Source organism: Salmo trutta, chromosome 20, assembly GCF_901001165.1.
Source record: "Salmo trutta chromosome 20, fSalTru1.1, whole genome shotgun sequence".
Classification (NCBI taxonomy): domain Eukaryota; kingdom Metazoa; phylum Chordata; class Actinopteri; order Salmoniformes; family Salmonidae; genus Salmo; species Salmo trutta.
This window is the reverse complement of record NC_042976.1, coordinates 24,365,551-24,389,012: the sequence shown is the minus strand read 5'-3', so window position 1 is coordinate 24,389,012 and position 23,462 is coordinate 24,365,551. Positions and strand designations below refer to the sequence as shown.

At 45.8% G+C, this 23,462-nt stretch overlaps 1 protein-coding gene across 2 annotated transcripts in view; it reads left to right on the top strand.

The window, feature by feature from the left end:
- LOC115155740 (ephrin type-A receptor 3) overlaps positions 1–23,462 on the top strand; it is a 160,023-nt gene that overhangs the window by 84,728 nt on the left and 51,833 nt on the right. For both annotated transcript variants that reach the window (XM_029702651.1, XM_029702654.1), the window contains exons 4-6: positions 154–309; positions 3,249–3,584; positions 17,460–17,584. In XM_029702651.1, coding sequence (XP_029558511.1) covers positions 154–309; positions 3,249–3,584; positions 17,460–17,584 — 617 coding nt within the window. The remainder of the gene's footprint in view (positions 1–153; positions 310–3,248; positions 3,585–17,459; positions 17,585–23,462) is intronic.

The following is a 23,462-nucleotide window of genomic DNA, read 5'->3' as shown; positions in this document are numbered from 1 at the left end:
CTCCTCTCCTCTCTCCCCTCTCCTCTCTCCTCTCTCTCCCTCCCCTCTCCTTCTATCTCTCCTCTCCCTCTCTTTCTCTCCCCTCCCTCTCCTTCTCTCTCTCCCCCTCCCTCTCCTTCTCTCTCTCCCCCTCCCTCTCCTTCTCTCTCCCAGCATGCAGAGCAGGGTTCTATAAGTCTCTGCTGGGTAACGTCCAGTGTTCTAAGTGTCCACCTCACAGCTTCACCCATCATGAGGGAGCGCTACACTGTGGCTGCGAGAAAAACTACTTCCGCGCTGATGGAGACCCGCCATCTATGGCCTGCACACGTAAGTCTGTGTGTGTGTGTGTGTGTGTGTGTGTGTGTGTGTCTGTTTGTATATTCTCTCAACAATTTCAGCCACTGTGTCTCTGAGGACAACATCTCTCTCTCTCTCTCTCTCGCTCTTTCTCTCGCTCATCATCATTCCTCTCTCTCTCTCTGAGCTGTATCCGAATGGTTTACAGAAACAGATGGCTGTATCCTAAACTACATTACCCATAGATCACTGCCCTGGAATCCTTGATGACTGCTGTCCTATTAAACCAGCAGCGGCAGCCATGTCTGTAGTCCCCGGGGGAGTTCAGAACAACCACAGCATACCCTTATTTCCAGTTTCCTCATACTGATCTGTTAGAGTTCTGTTTTACAGTCCTAAAACCTTTATAGACTCAGGTAATGAGCAGGAGTCTGGAAAGGAAGGTCAAGATTGGACAGGAACATATATTTACACCAGTATGACTGTATGAACTGATCTCATATCACATCTGGTGTTCTATACCTCTATACATGACACACCCTATGTGGCAGCCTGAGGTTGGAGACTGATGTGAAACCCAGATCTCTGGTCTCATTAGTATTATGTTCAGGCAGCTAGATGAGCGTTGTGAATGTGCAGTAGAGTGGAGTCAAGGACCTAGAACAGTAGAGTACTGTAAAGTTGACTGTATCCACCATCTGAACCCCCAACACCGCAGACAAACAAACAAACCAACAAGGCTTTATATTGTCAAAATCAATCCTCCTCGCCCTATCTCCTCCCTTGTTCCAATTCTGTACAGTGGATCTCTTCAGTGGTTCTGGTTAGGTCCCGGTGTAATGACTTCCATAGGTCTGATAATAAAGTCTGGAAATATTCAGAGAATCTGTTCACAGTAAAACATGCCATTTCCATCTGTCAGAGAGAGTTTGAGGTTTGGCCTTATTCTGTGTCCTTGCTTTCTCCATTCTCCCTCCCTTTGACTGGTGACTGAACTGAATCTTCTGCCCAAAGAGACAGACTGCTGTCACTCCATCACACACACATATTGATTTATATATTACAGGGTTCCTGAACTGTTGGCCCGCGGGCTGAATTTGGCCCAAAAAAGCTCCGTAGTTATTTTCATTTAGGAAATCTGTTTTAAATTATTCCCATGCCTAATAGACAGATATACAGTGCATTCGGAAAGTATGCAGACCTCTTGATGTTTTCCACATTTTGTTATATTACAGCCTTATTATAAAATTGATTAAATTGTCCCCCCCCACCCTCATAAATCTACACACAATACCCCATAATGACAAAGCAAAAACAGGTTTTTACAGATGTTTGCAAAACATATATATATATATATATATATATATATAAAAAATCACATTTACATAAGTATTCAGACCCTTTACTCAGTACTTTGTTGAAGCATCTTTGGCAGCGATTACAGCCTCCAGTCTTCTTGGTTATGACGCTACAAGCTTGGCACACCTGTTTTTGGGGATTTTCTCCCGCTATTCTCTGCAGATCCTCTCAAACTCTGTCAGGTTGGATGGGGAGCGTCACTCACAGCTATTTTCAGGTCTCTCCACAGATGTTTGATTGGTTTCAAGTCCGGGCTCTGGCTGGGCCACTCAAGGACATTCATAAACTTGTCCCGAAGCCACTCCTGCGTTGTCTTGGCTGTGTGCTTAGGTTCGTTGTCCTGTTGGAAGGTGAACCTTCACCCCAGTCTGAGGTCCTGAGCGCTCTGGAGCAGATTTTCATCAAGGATCTCTGTATTTTGTTCCGTTCATCTTTCCCTCGATCCTGACTAATCTCCCAGTCCCTGCCGCTGAAAGACATCCCGACAGCATGGTACTGCCACCACCATGCTTCACCGTAGGGATGGTGCCAGGTTTCCTCCAGATGTGAAGCTTGGCATTCAGGCCAATTTTGGTTTCATCAGACCAGAGAATCTTGTTCTCATGGTCTGAGAGTCCTTTATGTGCCTTTTGGCAAACTCCAAGTGGGCTGTCATGTGCATTTCACTGAGGAGTGGCTTCCGTCGGGACACTCTACCATAAAGGCCTGATTGGTGGAGTTTTGCAGAGATGGTTGTCCTTCTGGAATGTTCTGGAATGTTCTCCCATCTCCACAACTCTGGAGCTCTGTCAGAGTGACCATCAGGTTCTTGGTCACCTCCCTGACCAAGGCCCTTCTCCCCCGATTGCTCAGTTGGGTCGGGCGGCCAGCTCTAGGAAGATTCTTGGTGGTTCCAAATCTCTTCCATTTAGTAATGATGGAGGCCACTGTGTTCTTGGGGACCTTCAATGCTACAGACATTTTTTGGTACCCTTCCCCAGATCTGTGCCTCGACACAATCCTATCTTGGAGCTCTACGGACAGTTCCTTCTACCTCATGGCTTGGTTTTTGCTCTGACATGCACTGTCAACTGTGGGACTTTATATAGACAGGTGTGTGCCTTTCCAAATCATGTCCAATCAATTGAATTTACCACAGGTGGACTCCAAGTTGTAGAAACATCTCCAGTATGATCAATGGAAACAGGATGCTCCTGAGCTCAATTTCTAGTTTCATAGCAAAGGGTCTGAATACTTATGTAAATAAGGTATTTCCTTTTTTTATTTTTAATACATTTCTAGAAACCTGTTTTCACTTTGTCATTATTGGGTATTGTGTGTAAATTGATGAGGATTCTTTTTATTGAATCCATTTTAGAATAAGCCTGTAACGTAACATAATGTGGATTAAGTCAGGTGGTCTGAATACTTTCCAAATGCACTGTATGTGATCGTGTTCAATTATAAGGTTTGAAATGATTATGTTTTAGTCAAATATTTTATCTGTTTGGGCTTCTTGCGGTCACTTTGCTGTGTACAAGGGATTTGTAATTATGTTCCTGGCTCCCTGACCTTTCGCTCAAGAAATATTATGTATTTTCATTGCTCTCTCTCTCTCTCTCTCTCTCCAGGTCCTCCCTCCGCTCCTCGTAACGTGATCTCAGTCATCAATGAGACCTCAGTGATTCTGGACTGGTCCTGGCCGGAGGACACGGGAGGTCGTAAGGACGTCACCTTCACCGTGCTGTGTAAGCGCTGCAGGCAGGGCCAGAGGGTGTGTGAGGCGTGTCGCAGTAATGTGCGGTTCCTCCCCCGTGCTGCAGGGCTGCAGAACACTACCGTAACCGTGGGAGACCTGCTGGCTCACACCAACTACACCTTCGAAATCGAAGCTCAAAATGGAGTGTCCCAGTTAGCCCCAACCATGAGGCAATATGCTGCTGTGACCATCACTACCAACCAAGCAGGTACGGCCGGAGATGAAGACACACACATAAACGTACATTCATGCATTTATTCCAACCATCAGCTCTGGACATTTACAAATCAAATCACATTTTATTTGTCACATGCGCCGAATACAACAGGTGTAGTAGACCTTACCATGAAATGCTTACTATACAAGCCCTTAACCAACAATGCAGTTCTAGAAATAGCATTAAGAAAATATTTACAAAATAAAGTAAAGTGATTGTTTTTTTTAAACAAATCAAATCTAAAAGTAACACAAGAAAATTACGTAACAATAACGAGGCTATATACAGGGGGTACCGGTACCTAGTCAATGTGTGAGGATACAGGTTAGTCGAGGTAATTTGTAAAGTGACTATGCATAGATAATAAACAGCGAGTGGCAGCATTGTAAAAACAAAGGGGGGAGGGGGGGGGTCAATGTAAAGTCCGGGTGGCCATTTGATTAATTGTTCAGCAGTCTTATGGCTTGAGGGTGGAAGCGTTTAGGGAGCCTTTTGGTCCTAGACTTTGCGCTCCGGTACCGCTTGCCATGCGGTAGCAAAGAGAACAGTCTATGACTTGGGTGACTGGAGTATTTGACCATTTTTAGGGCCTTCCTCTGACACTGCCTAGTATAGACGTCCTGGAAGTCAGGAAGCTTGCCCCCATTGATGTACTGGGCTGTACGCACTGAGCGCATTACGGTCAGATGCCGAGCAGTTGCCATATAAGGCAGTGATGCCACCGGTCAGGATTCTCTCAATGACACAGCTGTAGAACCTTTTGAGGATCTGAGGACCCATGCCAAATCTTTTCAGTCTCCTGATGGGAAAAAGGTGTTGTTGTGCCCTCTTCACGACTTTCTTGGTGTGTTTGGACCATGATAGTTCGTTGGTGATGTGGACACCAAGGAACTTGAAACTCCGACCCATTCCACTTCAAACCCGTCGATGTTAATGGGGGCCTGTTTGGCCCTCCTTTTCCTATAGTCCATGATCAGCTCCTTTGTCTTGCTCACATTGAGGGAGAGGTTGTTGTCCTGGCACCACACTGCCAGGTCTCTGATCTCCTTCCTATAGGCTGTCTATAGGCTGTCTCATCATTGTCGATAATCAGGCCTACTACTGTTGTGTCGTCAGCAAACTTAATGATGGTGTTGGAGACATGCTTGGCCACACAGTCATGGGTGAACAGGGAGTACAGGAGGGGACTAAGCACGCACCCCTGAGGGCCCCCGGGGTTGAGGATCAGCACGGCAGATGTGTTGTTTCCTACCCTTATCACCTGGGGGCGGACCGTCAGGAAGTCCCGGATCCAGTTGCAGAGGGAGGTGTTTAGTCCCAGGATCCTAAGCTTAGTGATGAGCATTGTGAGCACTATGGTGTTGAACGCTGAGCTGTAGTCAATGAACAGCATTCTCACGTAGATGTTCCTTTTGTCCAGGTAGGAAAGGGCAGTTTGGAGTGCAATTGAGATTGCATCATCTGTGGATCTGTTGGGGCGGTATGAGAATTGGAGTGGGTCTTGGGTGTCCGGGAGGATGCTGTTGATGTGAGCCATGACCAGCCTTTCAAAGCACTTCATGGCTACCGACGTTAGTGCCACAAAGCGGTAATCATTTAGGCAGGTTACCTTCACTTTCTTGTGCACAGGGACTATGGTGGTATGCTTGAAACATGTAGGTATTACAGACTCGGTCAGGGAGAGGTTGAAAATGTCAGTGAAGACACTTGACAGTTGGTCCGCGCATACTTTGAGTACACGTCCTGGTAATCCGTCTGGCCCCACAGCTTTGTGAATGTTGACCTGATTAACTTGTTATGGATAGGGGGCAGTATTTTCACGGCCGGATAAAAAACGTACCCGATTTAATCTGGTTATTACTCCTGCCCAGAAACGAGAATATGCATATAATTAGTAGCTTTGGATAGAAAACACTCCAAAGTTTCTAAAACTGTTTGAATGGTGTCTGTGAGTATAACAGAACTCAAATGGCAGGCCAAAACCTGAGAAGATTCTGTACAGGAAGTACCCTGTCTGACCATTTCTTGGCCTTCTTTGTCATCTCTATCCAAAACAAAGGATCTCTGCTGTAACGTGACATTTTCTAAGGCTCCCATAGGCTCTCAGAAGGCGCCAGAATGTTGAATGATGACTTTGCAGCCCATGGCTGAAAAACAGTAGCGCATTTGGTAAGTGGTCGATTTGAGAACAATGAGACGGGTGCGCACGTACACGTGAAGAGTCCATTTTAGATTATCAGTCTTTGAACGAAAACAACGACTCCCGGTCGGAATATTATCGCTATTTTACGAGAAAAATCGCATAAAAATTGATTTTAAACAGCGTTTGACATGCTTCGAAGTACGGTAATGGAATATTTTGACATTTTTTGTCACGATACGCGTCCGCGCGTCACTCTTCGTTACGCTTCGGATAGTGTCTTGAACGCACGAAGACAACGCCGCTATTTGGATATAACTATGGATTATTTGGAACCAAACCAACATTTGTTGTTGAAGTAGAAGTCCTGGGAGTGCATTCTGACGAAGAACAGCAAAGGTAATCCAGTTTTTCTTATAGTAAATCTGAGTTTGGTGAGTACCAAACTTGGTGGGTGTCAAAATAGCTAGCCCGTGATGGCGAGCTATCTACTCAGAATATTGCAAAATGTGCTTTCACCGAAAAGCTATTTTAAAATCGGACACCGCGATTGCATAAAGGAGTTCTGTATCTATAATTCTTAAAATAATTGTTATGTTTTTTGTGAACGTTTATCGTGAGTAATTTAGTAAATTCACCGGAAGTGTTCGGTGGGAATGCTAGTTCTGAACATCACATGCTAATGTAAAAAGCTGGTTTTTGATATAAATATGAACTTGATTGAACAAAACATGCATGTATTGTATAACATAATGTCCTAGGAGTGTCATCTGATGAAGATCATCAAAGCTTAGTGCTGCATTTAGCTGTGGTTTTGTTTTTTGTGACATTATATGCTAGTTTGAAAAATGGGTGTCTGATTATTTCTGGCTGGGTACTCTCCTGACATAATCTAATGTTTTGCTTTCGTTGTAAAGCCTTTTTGAAATCGGACAGTGTGGTTAGATAAAGGAGAGTCTTGTCTTTAAAATGCTGTAAAATAGTCATATGCTTGAAAAATTTACGTTTTCGGATTTTCGAGGAGTTTGTATTTCACGCCACGCCCATCATTGGATATTGGAGCAGGTGTTCCGCTAGCGGAACGTCTAGATGTAAGAGGTTAAAGGTCTTGCTCACAGCTGCTACAGAGAGCGTAGTCACACAGTCGTCCGAAACAGCTGGTGTTCTCGTGCATGCTTCAGTGTTGCTTGCCTCGAGTCGATCATAAAAGGCATTTAGCTCATCTGGTAGGCTCGCGTCACTGGGCAGCTCGTGGCTGGGTTTCCCTTTCTGGTCCGTAATATTTTTCAAGCCCTGCCACATCCAACGAGCGTCTGAGCCGGTGTAGTAGGATTCGATCTTAGTCCTGTATTGATGCTTTGCCTGTTTGATGGTTCGTCTGAGGGCATAGCGAGACTTCTTATAAGTGTCCCGCTCCTTGAAAGCGGCAGCTCTAGGCTTTAGCTCGGTGCGGATGTTGCCTGTAATCCATGGCTTCTGATCCCAGCCAGTGATCTTCAGTGTTTTATCACCAGTATCAAATGTCTCCCTCACAAATACACTCTGTATAAATCTTTGTGTTGTTTTTCAGTTGTTACAGACAGTCGTTATAATGAAACGGGTTCACATCAACCTTTGAAATAAACACTTTTTCACACATTTACTCACTTTAACACACTCACACACACACACACACGCACACACGCACGCACGCGCGCACGCGCACACACACACACACACACACACACACACACACACACAGGCAGTTGTAACACAGGGATGGGCTGCTCACATCAATCTCTCATATAAACATTCTCCACCATCCCAACATCCCAACATTCTCCACCATCCCAACATTCTCCACCTTCCCAACATTCTCCAACATCCCAACATTCTCCACCATCCCAACATTCTCCACCATCCCAACATTCTCCACCATCCCAACATTCTCCACCATCCCAACATTCTCCACCATCCCAACATTCTCCACCATCCCAACATCCCAACATTCTCCACCATCCCAACATCCCACATTCTCCAACATCCCAACATTCTCCACCATCCCAACATTCTCCAACATCCCAACATTCTCCACCATCCCAACATCCCAACATTCTCCACCATCCCAACATTCTCCACCATCCCAACATTCTCCAACATCCCAACATTCTCCACCATCCCAACATTCTCCACCATCCCAACATCCCAACATTCTCCACCATCCCAACATTCTCCACCATCCCAACATTCTCCAACATCCCCAACATTCTCCACCATCCCAACATCCCAACATTCTCCAACATCCCAACATTCTCCACCATCCCAACATTCTCCAACATCCCAACATTCTCCACCATCCCAACATCCCAACATTCTCCACCATCCCAACATTCTCCACCATCCCAACATTCTCCAACATCCCAACATTCTCCACCATCCCAACATTCTCCAACATCCCAACATTCCCCAACATTCTCCAACATCCCAACATTCTCCAACATCCCAACATTCTCCAACATCCCAACATTCTCCAACATCCCAACATTCTCCAACATCCCAACATTCTCCACCATCCCAACATTCTCCACCATCCCAACATTCTCCAACATCCCAAGGGAGGACTTGGCCCAGTGAAAGTCCCTCCCAGAGACAAATCAATTTTTCTGCAGCGGAATGTAACAAACCTCAACATTCTGATACCAAACTAGGAATGCATGCATGATGACTAGATTTCACTACACCCTCCCTCTCCTTCTCTCTCTTTATACATCCCTGTCTGTGGTTCTTTCTCTCTGTCCTTCTATCTTTCCCTGTGTCTCTGTTTCTGTCTCTGTCTTTCATTCCCCATACACATCTCTCTCTCTTCCTGTTCAGTCATACAGTTGAAGTCGGAAGTTTACATACACTTAGGTTGGAGTCATTAAAACTCGTTTTTCAACCACTCCACAAATGTATTTTTAACAAACTATAGTTTTGGCAAGTCGGTTAGGACATCTACTTTGTGCATGACACAAGTAATTTTTCCAACAATTGTTTACAGACAGATTATTTCAATTATAATTCACTGTATCACAATTCAAGTGGGTCAGTTTACATACACTAAGTTGACTGTGCCTTTAAACAACTTGGAAAATTCCAGACAATGATGGCATGGCTTTAGAAGCTTCTGATAGGCTAATTGACATAATTTGAGTCAATTGGAGGTGTACATGTGGATGTATTTCAAGGCCTACCTTCAAACTCAGTGCCTCTTTGCTTGACATCATGGGAAAACCTAAAGAAATCAGCCAAGACCTCAGAAAAAAATTGTAGACCTCAACAAGTCTGGTTCATCCTTGGGAGTAATTTCCAAACGCCTGAAGGTACCACGTTCATCTGTACAAACAATAGTATGCAAGTATAAACACGATGTGACCACACAGCCGTCATACCGCTCAGGAAGGAGATGCATTCTGTCTCCTAGAGATGAACGTACTTTGGTGTGAAAAGTGCAAATCAATCCCAGAACAACAGCAAAGGACCTTGTGAAGATACTGGAGGAAACAGGTACAAAAGTATCTATATCCACAGTAAAACGAGTCCTATATCAACATAACCTGAAAGGCCACTCAGCAAGGAAGAAGCCACTGCTCCAAAACCGCCATAAAAAAGCCAGACTACAGTTTGCAACTGCACATGGGGACAAAGATCATCATTTTTGGAGAAATATTCTCTGGACTGATGAAACAAAAATATTACTGTTTGGCCATAATGACCATTGTTATGTTTGGAGGAAAAAGGGGGAGGCTTGCAAGCCGAAGAACACCATCCCAACCGTGAATCGTGGGGGTGGCAGCATCATGTGGGGGTGCTTTGCTGCAGGAGGGACTGGTGCACTTCACAAAATAGATGGCATCATGAGGTAGGAAAATTATGTGGATATATTAAAGCAACATCTCAAGACATCAGTCAGGAAGTTTAAGCTTGTTTGCAAATGGGTCTTCCAAATGGACAATGACCACAATCAGACTTCCAAAGTTGTCAAAATGGCTTAAGGACAACAAAGTCAAGGTATTGGAGTGGCCATCACAAAGCCCTGACCTCAATCCCATAAAAAACTTGTGGGCAGAACTGAAAAAGTGTGTGCGAGCAAGGAGGCCTACAAACCTGACTCAGTTACACTAGCTTTGTCAGGAGGAAGGGCCAAAATTCACCCAGCTTATTGTGGGAAGGTTGTGGAAGGCTTTTTAAATTTAAAGGCAATGCTTCCAAATACTAATTGAGTGTATGTCAACTTCTGACCCACTGGGAATGTGATGAAAGAAATAAAAGCTGAAATAAAAAATTTCCTCTACTATTATTCTGACATTTCACATTCTTAAAATAATGTGATGATCCTTACTGACATAAGTCAGGGGATTTTTACTAGGATTAAAAGTCAGGAATTGTGAAAAATGTTGTTTAAATGTATTTGGCCAAGGTGTATGTAAACTTCTGACTTCAACTGTAAATGTGTGTTGTAGTTATGGTGCTGACTCCTCCCATTACAGTCCTATATTTTTCATTGAGTTAGACTTTCCTTTCTGCTAGAAGACTCTTTCTCCGTGCATCTCTGTCCACTGGGGCAATGGGTCCTGTCTCCTCTCTCTTGTTGTAGTGCTACAGTAGGTGAATGCCTCTGACTTTCTGTGTGACAGACTGGTGATAGATGGGACTGTTTCAGTTAGTTCAGGAGCAAGGAGACCAGACGTCACTGTCAACCACACTACAGTCTCTGGTTGGTGGAGGATAATGCTAGCTAAAGTAATGTGTACTCAATGCACTGTTAATTGCCTGCAGAGAGAGAAACAGGGGGTTTATACATGTTTTGACCCTCACCCCAATAGATCCTGTGGTGTAGCTTGGGGTGCACACACACACACACACACACACACACACACACACACACACACACACACTGCTGTGTACAATGAGGTGTGTGCTGAGTGTCCTGTGTGTTATCCCAGCTGTGCTCTATAAAGGCTGACAGAGCCCAGACACATCCCTTTGAAATGACGGCAGAGAGATGAGCAGTAAATACAGACTTTATGTGTGTGTGTGTGTGTGTGTGTGTGTGTGTGTGCATACAGATTTAGTGCTCTTCACTCATCTCCTGGCTTGTGTGTACCGCTCTAAGGGAGTGGGAGGGTAGAGGCTACAAAAGCAACAGATCCACTGATTATGTCTTTTTGATTTAATTTTGTAGCTTTATTTTGACAGGATAGTCATGCTGAGACTAGGGTCTCTTTTACAGATGAGCCCTGCATAAATACATCAAACACATACAATATACAAAACTAGTAAACATATTAAGAAAAACTGACCAAGGGCTACCAGAACATCTAAGTTCAGAGAGCTCAGTAATTTGAGAGCTCAGTAATTTGGGTGCAAAACAAGATAGCAGATTTCAACAGAGCTCTCTGTCAGTCTGTGTGTGTGCTTAGATTATGTGTATCCTTATCATGTTTTTACCCACAGATCTTATATCCTTCCTCTCGTCTCTCTGTGCCTTTTTAAAAGGACACTGACATTGGGTTCATATCACCAGTTATGCATTTACTGTTGATGTCAAGGTTGCATATTTCACCAAGCTGTCTCCTGAGAGTGTGATGAAAATAGTAGAAATAAGAGTTTAATGTGGGATGGTCGTTCAGCTAATGAAAATAGACTAAAGATTGGAATGTGTGAAAAGTATTTTCTTTAGTTTGTCCCCATAACATACAAACAAAGCATCCACACACATCATCCTCATGCTGCAGCTGCATTACCCATCACACTGAGCTGACAAGGATTAGGGTTGTCACTGTACAGCTCCCTAAACACACATGTGGGTCTGTCCGTGGAGAGAGAGGACCCGCAAGCTGCCCTCTGTCAGAGAGAAACACACACAAACACACTACACCGACACACTCAGTTTAAACCTTTCTATCCAAGATGGCGTAGCAGTTCAGACGTCCTGTCGTGTCCCGTGTATATATATATATATTTACATATTTTTTTCTTCACTTATCTTTTTACATTTTTTTTATTCTAAATACTCAACCTCAAAGCACTCTCCTGCAACCCGCCTCATCAATTAAAAAAAAAAAAGAAAGTATTATTTACCTCATCTGAATTCCACGACAGAAGCTAGCCAGAGGTTAGCTATTTTCACTGGCTAACGTTGAAGTTCAGCTAGCTACGGTTAGCTGTCCTCAGCTATCCATTAGCTCGAATAGCTATCGCCAGTTTTTGTACAGCGCGACTCAGACCAGAGCATATCGGACCTATTCTCTCTCCTTTCCTCGATTTTCTACCGCAGGCTCTGGACATTTACACCTGGATCTTGCAGCTAACTAGCTGCTACCTGAGTGACTATTGGCAACGTCGGTCTCGGAATTAACACACACTATTACGGAGCTAGCTAGCTAGCCAGCTGAAGAATTCCGTCAGCCACTCGTGGGCTACTCCTGAGCTAGCCAGCTGAAGTGTCTCCTGGGCTACAACTCACCTATCCTGACCCGTTTTACTGCCGATGCGGAGCCCCATTGGGTCTTCACGACTGGATCACCGACGTTATCTGCCCGAGGGAGTTGTTCAACTGGCCCCTCCGTCGCGACGTAACCTGATCGCCCATCTGCGGCCAGCTAATCGTTAGCTGTCTTTTCGGCTGCGATCTGAATAGGTCTGTCGGACACTTTTCTTGGGCCACTATAACTAACTATTTTGCCAACTTGGACAGGTCCCCCCTTCCACACGGAACCCCACTAACCCACAGACGGAAACGCACGAGGCGGCTAAAAACAGACCTCCCTCCCATCTTCCACCAGCTTGCTACCTATGGCCCGGCTAGCTGTCTGATTCTCACTGGACCCTCTGATCACTCGGCTAAGCATGCCTCTCCTTAATGTCAATATGCCTTGTCCATTGCTGTTCTGGTTAGTGTTTATTGGCTTATTTCACTGTAGAGCCTCTAGCCCTGCTCATTATACCTTATCCAACCTCTCAGTTCCTCCACCCACACATGCTATGACATCTTCTGGTTTCAATGATATTTCTAGAGACAATATCTCTCTCATAATCACTAAATGCCTAGGTTTACCTCCTCTGTACTCACATCCCACCATACCTCTGTCTGTACATTATACCTTGAAGCTATTTTATCGCCCCCAGATACCTGCTCCTTTTTCTCTCTATTCTGGACGTCACAGACGACCAATTCTTATAGCTTTTAGCCGTACCCTCATACTTATCCTTCTCTGCTCCGCTGGGGATGTAGAGGTGAATCCAGGCCCTTCAGTGCCTGGCTCCACACCTACTCCCCAGGCGCTCTCTTTTGATGACTTCTGTAACCGTAATAGCCTTGGTTTCATGCATGTTAACATTAGAAGCCTCCTCCCTAAGTTTGTTTTATTCACTGCTTTAGCACACTCTGCCAACCCGGATGTCCTGGCTGTGTCTGAATCTTGGCTTAGGAAGTCCACCAAAAACTGTGAAATCTTCATCCCTAACTACAACGTTTTCAGACAAGATAGAACGACCAAAGGGGGCGGTGTTGCAATCTACTGCAGAGATAGCTTGCAGAGTTCTGTCCTGCTATCCAGGTCTGTACCCAAACAATTTGAACTTCTACTTTTAAAAATCCACCTCTCCAAAAACAAGTCTCTCACCGTTGCCGCCTGCTATAGACCCCCCTCGGCCCCTAGCTGTGCTCTGGACACCATATGTGAACTGATTGCCCCCCATCTATCTTCAGAGCTCGTGCTACTAGGCGACCTAAACTGGGACATGCTTAACACCCCAGCCATTCTACAATCCAAGCTTGATGCCCTCAATCTCACACAAATTATTAATGAACCCACCAGGTACAACCCCAAAGCCGCAAACACTGGCACCCTCATAGATATCATCCTAACCAATGTGCCCTCTAATTACACCTCTGCTGTTTTCAACCAAGATCTCAGCGATCACTGCCTCTTTGCCTGCACCCGTAATGGGTCAGCGGTCAAACGACCTCCACTCATCACTGTCAAACGCTCCCTGAAACATTTCAACGAGCAAGCCTTTCTAATCGACCTGGCCCTGGTATCCTGGAAGGATATTGACCTCATCCCGTCAGTAGAGGATGCCTGGTTATTTTTTAAAAATGCCTTCCTCTCCATCTTAAATAAGCATGCCCCTTTCAAGAAATTTAGAACCAGGAACAGATATAGCCCTTGGTTCTCCCCAGACCTGACTGCCCTTAACCAACACAAAAATATCCTGTGGCGTTCTGCATTAGCATCGAACTGCCCCCGCGATATGCAACTTTTTAGGGAAGTTAGAAACCAATACACACAGGCAGTTAGAAACGCCAAGGCTAGCTTTTTCAAACAGAAATTTGCTTCGTGCAACTCCAACTCTAAAAAGTTCTGGGACATTGTAAAGTCCATGGAGAATAAGAACACCTCCTCCCAACTGCCCACTGCACTGAGGATAGGAAACTCTGTCACCACCGATAAGCCCACTATAATTGAGAATTTCAATAAGCATTTTTCTACGGCTGGCCATGCTTTCCACCTAACTACCCCTACTGCATTCAACAGCACTGCACCCCCCACAGCTACTCGCCCAAGCCTCCCCCATTTCTCCTTCTCCCAAATCCATTCAGCTGATGTTCTGAAAGAGCTGCAAAATCTGGACCCCTACAAATCAGCTGGGCTTGACAATCTGGACCCTTTCTTTCTAAAATTATCTGCCGAAATTATTGCAACCCCTATTACTAGCCTGTTCAACCTCTCTTTCGTGTCGTCTGAGATTCCCATAGATTGGAAAGCAGCTGCTGTCATCCCCCTCTTCAAAGGAGGTGACACTCTTGACCCAAGTTGCTACAGACCTATATCCATCCTACCCTGCCTTTCTAAGGTCTTCGAAAGCCAAGTCAACAAACAGATTACCGACTATTTTGAATCCCACCGCACCCTCTCCGCTATGCAATCTGGTTTCAGAGCTGGTCATGGGTGCACCTCAGCCACGCTCAAGGTCCTAAACGACATCGTAACCGCCATCGATAAGAAATATTACTGTGCTGCCGTATTCATTGACCTGGCCAAAGCTTTTGACTCTGTTAATCACCACATCCTCATCGGCAGACTTAGTAGCCTTGGTTTCTCAAACGATTGCGTCGCCTGGTTCACCAACTACTTCTCTGACAGAGTTCAGTGTGTCAAATCGGAGGGCCTACTGTCTGGACCTCTGGCAGTCTCTATGGGGGTACCACAGGGTTCAATTCTTGGGCCAACTCTTTTCTCTGTATACATAAATGATGTCGCTCTTGCTGCTGGTGAATCTCTGATCCACCTCTACGCAGACGACACCATTCTGTATACTTCTGGCCCTTCTTTGGACACTGTGTTAACAACCCTCCAGACGAGCTTCAATGCCATTCAACTCTCCTTCCGTGGTCTCCAACTGCTCCTAAACACAAGTAAAACTAAATGCATGCTCTTCAACCGATCGCTGCCTGCACCTGCCCGCCCATCCAGCATAACTTCTCTGGACGGTTCTAACTTAGAATTTGTGGACAACTACAAATACCTAGGTGTCTGGTTAGACTGTAAACTCTCCTTCCAGACTCACATCAATCATCTCCAATCCAAAGTGAAATCTAGAATTGGCTTCCTATTTCGCAACAAAGCATCCTTCACTCATGCTGCCAAACATACCCTCGTAAAACTGACCATCCTACCAATCCTCGACTTCGGCGATGTCATTTACAAAATAGCCTCCAATACCCTACTCAACAAGCTGGATGCAGTCTATCACAGTGCCATCCGTTTTGTCACCAAAGCCCCATATACAACCCACCACTGCGACCTGTATGCTCTCGTTGGCTGGCCTTCACTTCATCATCGTCGCCAAACACATTGGCTCCAGGTCATCTACAAGACCCTGCTAGGTAAAGTCCCCCCTTATCTCCGCTCACTGGTCACCATAGCAGCACCCACCTGTAGCACGCGCTCCAGCAGGTATATCTCTCTGGTCACCCCTAAAGCCAACTCCTCCTTTGGTCGTCTCTCCTTCCAGTTCTCAGCTGCCAATGATTGGAACGAACTACAAAAATCTCTAAAACTGGAAACACTTATCTCCCTCACTAGCTTTAAGCACCAGCTGTCAGAGCAGCTCACAGATCTCTGCACCTGTACATAGCCCATCTTTAATTGAGCCCAAACTACTACCTTTTCCCCTACTGTATTTATTTATTTTATTTATTTTGCTCCTTTGCACCATATTATTTATATTTTAACTTTTAACTTTCTTCAAACTACAAATCTACCATTCCAGTGTTTTTTCTTGCCATACTTTATTTACTTTGCCACCATGGCATTTTTTTGCCTTTACCTCCATTATCTCACATCATTTGCTCACATTGTATATAGTCTTATTTTTTCTACTGCATCATTGATTGTATGTTGTTTTACTCCATGTGTAACTCTGTGTTTTTGTATGTTGTCGAACTGCTTTGCTTTATCTTGGCCAGGTCGCAATTGTAAATGAGAACTTGTTCTCAACTTGCCTACCTGGTTAAATAAAGGTGAAAACCTGCCAAAGCTGTTAAAAGCTGGATTCACCGGCCGTCTCGGAAGGGAGGGAATCGTCCGGATATTCTGACAGGGTGTCGTCAGACGAGTCTCAGCCCCTCTCCTACACACACACACACACACACACACACACACACACACACACACACACACACACACACACACACACACACACACACACACACACACACACACACACACACACACACTTGAGTCAAATCCTCTCCTCTCTGCAGTGGGCTATTGGGACTTATTTGGGAGACAGAGAGAGAGAAGAAGCCCCCAAGAGCTGTTCAGAGAGAGAGAGAGAGAGAGAGAGAGATAGAGAACCTGTCTTCAGCCCAGACATAATAAATCATTACACCCGTAAACTACAGAAGCAATAAAACAACAGCTATACACTATCAGAAACAAAGGGAATGAGAGACAGAGCAAGAGAGGGTGGAGAATTAGACTCGTTCGCTCCATATGGATTCATTAACAGAGAGAAAATAACTTCCAGTGGAAAAAAACAGCCAGCCCTTCTGAAGCTGTATCATCAGAATCAAGACAGGCTCGAACATTTCAAAGACAAACATGTTGTTTCCTGTGGTCTAATAAAATGAAAGCTCAGTCTTCATATGGCAGCCTGGCCTCTCAGCTCCAGCTAGCAATTAGACAAGTGGAAAAGGGGGGAGAGAGGAATGGCGGGAGAGATGGAGGGAGTCCTAAGTTAAATTACAGTGCCAGATTGAGACCATGTGAGCTCCCAAGGCGATGCGACATGAGAGAGAGGGATGGAGGGATGGAGGGAGGGTAATACACTGGGGGCATGCATGGAGGGATGAGGTTTATATATCCTCTGATGTTACCCTATACATCGGGGATGATATCATGGTGCCTGCTGGCTCTGGGGTTGATCTCTGAGACTCTGGCCTGTAGTATAGATGCAGTCTGTGTGGATGTATGTTATGACTCCCGCTGTTCTCCCCCTTCCACTATGGACCTCCTCTGGTTATCCTCTGGTGGACTAATTAACTCAATTAGACCAACAGGAACCAACAGAAACCCCTTCAATAGGAACTATTAACAGGATACAAACTGCTGACTGAACATTCTGCATGAACTTCCTGTGAACTGCTGTAGGTTGTTCTATATGGTCAATCATGGCTCTCTCTCTGTTCTCTCCAGCCCCTTCTCCAGTGACTGTTATCAGGAAGGACCGTACGTCTCGTAACAGCATCTCTCTGTCCTGGCTGGAACCAGAGAGACCCAACGGCATCATACTGGACTATGAGGTCAAATACTACCAGAAGGTCGGTTCACAAACACCATACTTGCTTTAGTACTGTTCTCTGCTGTCCCCTTGCAGCCCTATACTTGTTCGACTGATTCCATTAACTGAAGAAAGAGAAGAGACAACATGTGGGCTAATTCTACCTCTCTCTCCCTTATTCCAGCCCCTCCTGGTTGTCCTCTGTTCAAATATCTCCGTGGGGTAGTCTTCTGGCTCCTCTCTGGGTGCTGGGCCCTGGGTTGGGGAGGAGGGAAGAGGATCGGGGTTTGGCACCTCAGTGGGCCCTAACACAGTGGACTTCTCTCCCTCTTACCCTGGCAGTGGATCAGAGAGAGTCAGGGAGAGAGGGGGAGAATCAGAGAGAGAGGGAGAGAGTGGAGACAGGGTGAGGGGGAAAAGGGTGATCAGGGGTTCTTAGGGAGAGAGCCTTATTGCCATCTCCTATGGCAACCATTCTCACACAGAAAAAACATTCCACAGTCTGGTGGGTAAACGGTTGGGCAGGGTGACCACACACACAGATGGGCAAACACACACACCCTCACTCTGTCTGTGTATCTGACACACACACTCTCTCACACTGAAACGCCAACCAGCCTTCTCTCCTCCACCTCCTGTCCTCTCCGGTCCAGTCTTAATGGAGTGTAGTTTTATTGCTGACACTAAATGTGTCTGCAGGGTCTCTGTGAGGAAATCAGTGTAGAACGAATGGCTGGTTTTCAATGGAGCCAGAGACAGCTATGGGACAGAGCTATGGGTGACATTTGATAGTGAAATTAGCCGTGGTGACATGTTTTTAATCATTCCTTGAGAAATTGGCATTTCTAAGCTCCTCAGAGCTTTGTGGCTGCACTGTTATATTCGTGTTTGTGTGAGCATAGGATATAGCTCACCTATCTCTGGCTGAACGAGAGTACTCTCCCTCTCTCTCTCTCTCCCTCCCCCCTCTCTCTCTCTCTCTCCCCCTCTCTCTCTCTCTCTCTCTCTCTCTCCTCTCTCTTTCCCTCTCTCTCTCTCCTCTCTCTCTCTCCTCTCTCTCTCTCCCTCCCCTCTCTCTCTCCCCTCTCTCTCTCCCCCTCTCTCTCTCTCCCCTCTCCTCTCTCTCTCCCCCTCTCTCCCTCTCTCTCTCCCTCTCTCTCTCTCTCTCCCCTCTCCTCTCTCCCCCTCCCCCTCTCTCTCTCTCTCCCTCCCCCCTCGCTCTCTCTCTCCCTCCCCCTCTCTCTCTCTCCCCCCTCTCTCTCTCTCCCTCTCTCTCTCCCTCTCTCTCTCCCTCTCTCTCTCTCTCTCTCTGTCCCTCTCTCTCTCTCCCTCTCTCTCTCCCCCTCTTTCTCTCTCTCCTTCTCTCTCTCTCTCTCTCTCTATTTCTCTCTCTCGCTCTCTCTCTCCCCCTCTCCCCCTCTCTCTCTCCCCCCCCTCTCTCTCTCTCTCCCCCCTCTCCCCCTCTCTCTCTCCCCCTCTCCTCCCCTCTCTCTCCCCCTCTCTCTCTCTCCCTCTCTCTCTCTCTCCCTCTCAATTCAATTTCAATTTAAGGGGCTGTATTGGCCTTTTGAAACATATGTTTACATTGCCAAAGCAAGTGAAATAGATAATAAACAAAAGTTAACAGTAAACATTACACATCACAAGTTCCAAAATAATAAATACATTTCAAATGTCATATTATATCTATATACAGTGTTGTAATGAAAGTACAAAAGGGAAAATAAATAAACATAGATATAGGTTGTATTTACAATGGTGTTTGTTCTTCACTGGTTGCCCTTTTCTTGTGGCAACAGGTCACACATCTTGCTGCTGTGATGGCACACTGTGGTATCTCACCCAATAGATATGGGAGTTTATCAAGATTGGATTTGTTTTCAAATTCTTTGTGGGTCTGTGTAATCTGAGGGAAATATGTGTCTCTAATATGGTCATACATTTGGCAGGAGGTTATGAAGTGCAGCTCAGTTTCCACCTCATTTTGTGGGCAGTGTGCACATAGCCTGTCTTCTCCTGAGAGACAGGTCTGCCTTTGTCGGCCTTTCTCAATAGCAAGGCTATACTAACTGAGTCTGTACATAGTCAAAGCTTTCCTTAAGTTTGGGTCAGTCACAGTGGTCAGGTATTCTGCCACTGTGTACTCTCTGTTTAGGGCCAAATAGCATTCTAGTTTGCTCTGTTTTTTGTAAATTCTTTCCAATGTGTCAAGTAATTATATGTTTGTTTTCTCATTATTTGGTTGGGTCTAATTGTGTTGCTGTCCTGGGGCTCTGTGGGGTCTGTTTGTGTTTGTGAACAGAGCCCCAGGACCAGCTTGCTTGGGGGGCTCTTCTCCAGGTTAATTTCTCTCTCTCCACAACTCTCTCTCTTTCACTCTATCCCTCTCTCTCTTTCTCTCCCCTCGCTCTCTCTCTCTCTCTCTCGCTCTCTCTCTCGCTCTCTCTCTCTCTCTTTCGCTCTCTCTCTCTCTCTCTCTCTCTCTCTCTTTCTCTCTGTCTGTGTGATCAGTCAGGCTTAGATCTCAGTCCCCGGTGGCCCCTAATCCTCTGATTAGCAGGCAGAATGCTGCCCTCCTCCTCTCTCTTGGGAAAACACAGGTCTAGGATCAGATCACCTTACCCCACATCCTAACCTCAACCATCAAAAGGACAAACACTAAACTGATATGAGGTCTGGGTCTATAGGGTCTGTTTCCTTCCACTTTCCTGTGTGACCTTTCTCAGCACTCTCAGCTTGGCACAGGAATAGCTGAGCTGTCGCCCTTGATCCGCTCCACCATCCGAGGGGCCGCTAGCTGCTGCAGGCATGACTGGGGCCTCCAAACCCCCAGGACAATAGGCTCCTCCAAGTGGAACGGCCAGGGCTGGGACACCCAGGGAGACACAGGGGACAGACAGGGACAGGCAGGGTAGGCTGGTGCCGTACCCAGGCACGGGACCTCTAGATCAGGCCTGACTGACGGTAACTGAGGGCCTCTATGCCCAGCAGTGGGGACCCAATCTGATCACAAGACTCCCAGGGATTCACTCAGTGACTAAACTGCAACACAAACACTGGCCTGCCTAAAGAGCTCTAAAGAAGCCTGAAGGGGCCCAGCTAGAGTTTCCAGCAGCTCAGTCAATCAGCCTGTTTACAGCTGTACTGATGTTGTTGTGTAAGGTTAGTTACTTAAACAGAAACAAACAGTGTTTGAGGTGTGTGACACACACTCAGCCTCAGTCGGCTAGGTACAGTAGCCATGCTGCGCCACTTAACCTAGATATAGACTCTATTGGATACTGGCCTGGTGGCGTGTAGAACAGGAATACGTGGTCAGTATGTATGAACATCTAACTGAATAAGCTAAGGGGTGATATTGGTAGTGGGAAGTCTAGTGTTTAGAGCGTTGGACTAGTAACCAAAAGGTTGCAAGATTGAATCCCCGAGCTGATAAGGTAAAAATCTGTCGCTCTGCCCCTGAACAAGGCAGTTAACCCACTGTTCCTAGGCCGTCATTGAAAATAAGAATTTGTTCTTAACTGACTTGCCTAGTTAATTAAAATAAAAATAATAATAAATCAACCATGTCTGGGAAATTGGGAATTCCCATCCATATACTCTCCTTCTCCCTCTCTCCTATTCTCCATTCCCTCTCTCCCCCTCTCCCTCTCTCCATGCTCCAGACATACGGTTTGGTCTTCCTAGCTAAAGGCTAAATGACTCTCAGTCGTAGATAAGGCTTTTTAGTGCACTTGATGAAAATAGAGTTTGTGGGAATACACTTAAACATTTATTTTTCTGTTTTTATCTCATTAATCTGGAAAAGAGAGAGAAACTTTCAGATCCACTTTAATGTGAGTGTTTATTTATCCTGGGGTTGAGATGGAAAGGAATGCTTCTGAAATGCATTCTGTATTTACATCAGTACTATTCCTTCTGCTCACACTCAGTCAGTATTTCCAGGGCTTGTCTTGGGCTCAGCGCTATAAGGCTGGAACTCCAGACTGCACTATTTAGATAGTCAGAGCGGAACATGATGGACATATAGAAATTCCACCAACATCATACAAAGAAAGTGGGTATATTCGCACGACTTGCAAAATGCAGCTTAGAGCTCAAGGAGCCTAGGCACACCTGCGTGTGATTTTCAGGGGATCACATGATGTGGAGGGCAGTGAACAGTGACGAGCTGGGACAGATTTGTGCCTGATGAAGACTGGTATTATACAAGGCACAAGGAAAAGGTATCACACAGCAGTCCTGAGGATGGGGGTGAGGGTGTTGGTTTCTCTTCTCAGACAGGAAGACTGAAGTTATTTTAAAGGGCTTCTTGCACCATAAATCCCTGATGCACTCTATTAGTGGCTCTGAATTGTGTGTGTGTGTTTTTGTAAATGGTGTGTCTGTGTGTGAGTGTTGTGTGTAAAACCTGATCTGTATCGCTTCGCCAGTCTGTTATTGGGTCTGTAAAGAGAGATGGAATCAGTTTATTGGACATTATGTTTGGTATAGAGAGGGTTCTACAGCTTGGGTATTGTGTGTGTGTGTGTGTGTGTGTGTGTGTGTGTGTACCTAGAGTTCTCTAGATGAAAGGGAGGGGTGATGAGGCATGATGGCATTAGCTCTACATCCAGGTGCACTGGACAGAGAGGATGCACTAATCAGAGAATATTAGCTGTACGGTCTGAACCCTCTTACCTCACTCCTCATCACATACTGAAAGTCATCTCTGATCTACCACAGCCTCTTAGAGGAGGTGTCTACAGCAGGACAATATGCTGGGCTGTTTTTCTAAAGAGCAGCAAAGAAACGTCAAATGAAAACATTTCAAATCTCAGCCTCTGTATGTTGCGTATATTTGTAGAAGATCAACTCACCATATTGCTTGAATGGTCTGCTCTGCTCTTACACACATGGGCTTTATATTCTTTCTTTTCTACTGATTAGTGGAAGAGACAACATTTGTAACCATAGCCTGTCCCTTATCTGGTAACACTTGGCAATTACACACACACACACACACACACACACACACACACACACACACACACACACACACACACACACACACACACACACACACACACACACACACACACCAGGATGCCAGCCTTCATCAACAGGCCAATTAGTGTGGATAGAGGGTCTAGGCATGAAACATGATAGAGTTGCTATGTTATTTGCCTGACTACCCACAATCCTATTCCCACCAATCTCACTTCCTATTATTCACTACAGTATGGGGAATGGAATCGCTACACAGTGGAGGAGGAGACGGGGGGGGGGGTTACTTAAAGGTCAAAGGAGAAGCCAATGTCTCTGTCTGGATCTCTGTGACTCCCCATAACAGTATGATCCCTGCTCCACTGGCATACATCTCATCTCCCTCTCTCTGGCTCAATGAGTACAGGGCTGGTACCTCTCTCTGGCTCAATGAAGACAGGGTTGGTACCTCTCTCTGGCTCAATGAGGACAGGGTTGGTACCTCTCTCTGGCTCAATGAGGACAGGGTTGGTATCTCTCTCTGGCTCAATGAGGACAGGGTTGGTACCTCTCTCTGGCTCAATGAGGACAGGGTTGGTAGCTCTCTCTGGCTCAATGAGGACAGGGTTGGTAGCTCTCTCTGGCTCAATGAGGACAGGGTTGGTACCTCTCTCTGGCTCAATGAGGACAGGGTTGGTACCTCTCTCTGGCTCAATGAGGACAGGGTTGGTACCTCTCTCTGGCTCAATGAGGACAGGGTTGGTACCTCTCTCTGGCTCAATGAGGACAGGGTTGGTACCTCTCTCTGGCTCAATGAGGACAGGGTTGGTACCTCTCTCTGGCTCAATGAGGACAGGGTTGGTACCTCTCTCTGGCTCAATGAGGACAGGGTTGGTACCGCTCTCTGGCTAAATGAGGACAGGGTTGGTACCTCTCTCTGGCTCAATGAGGAC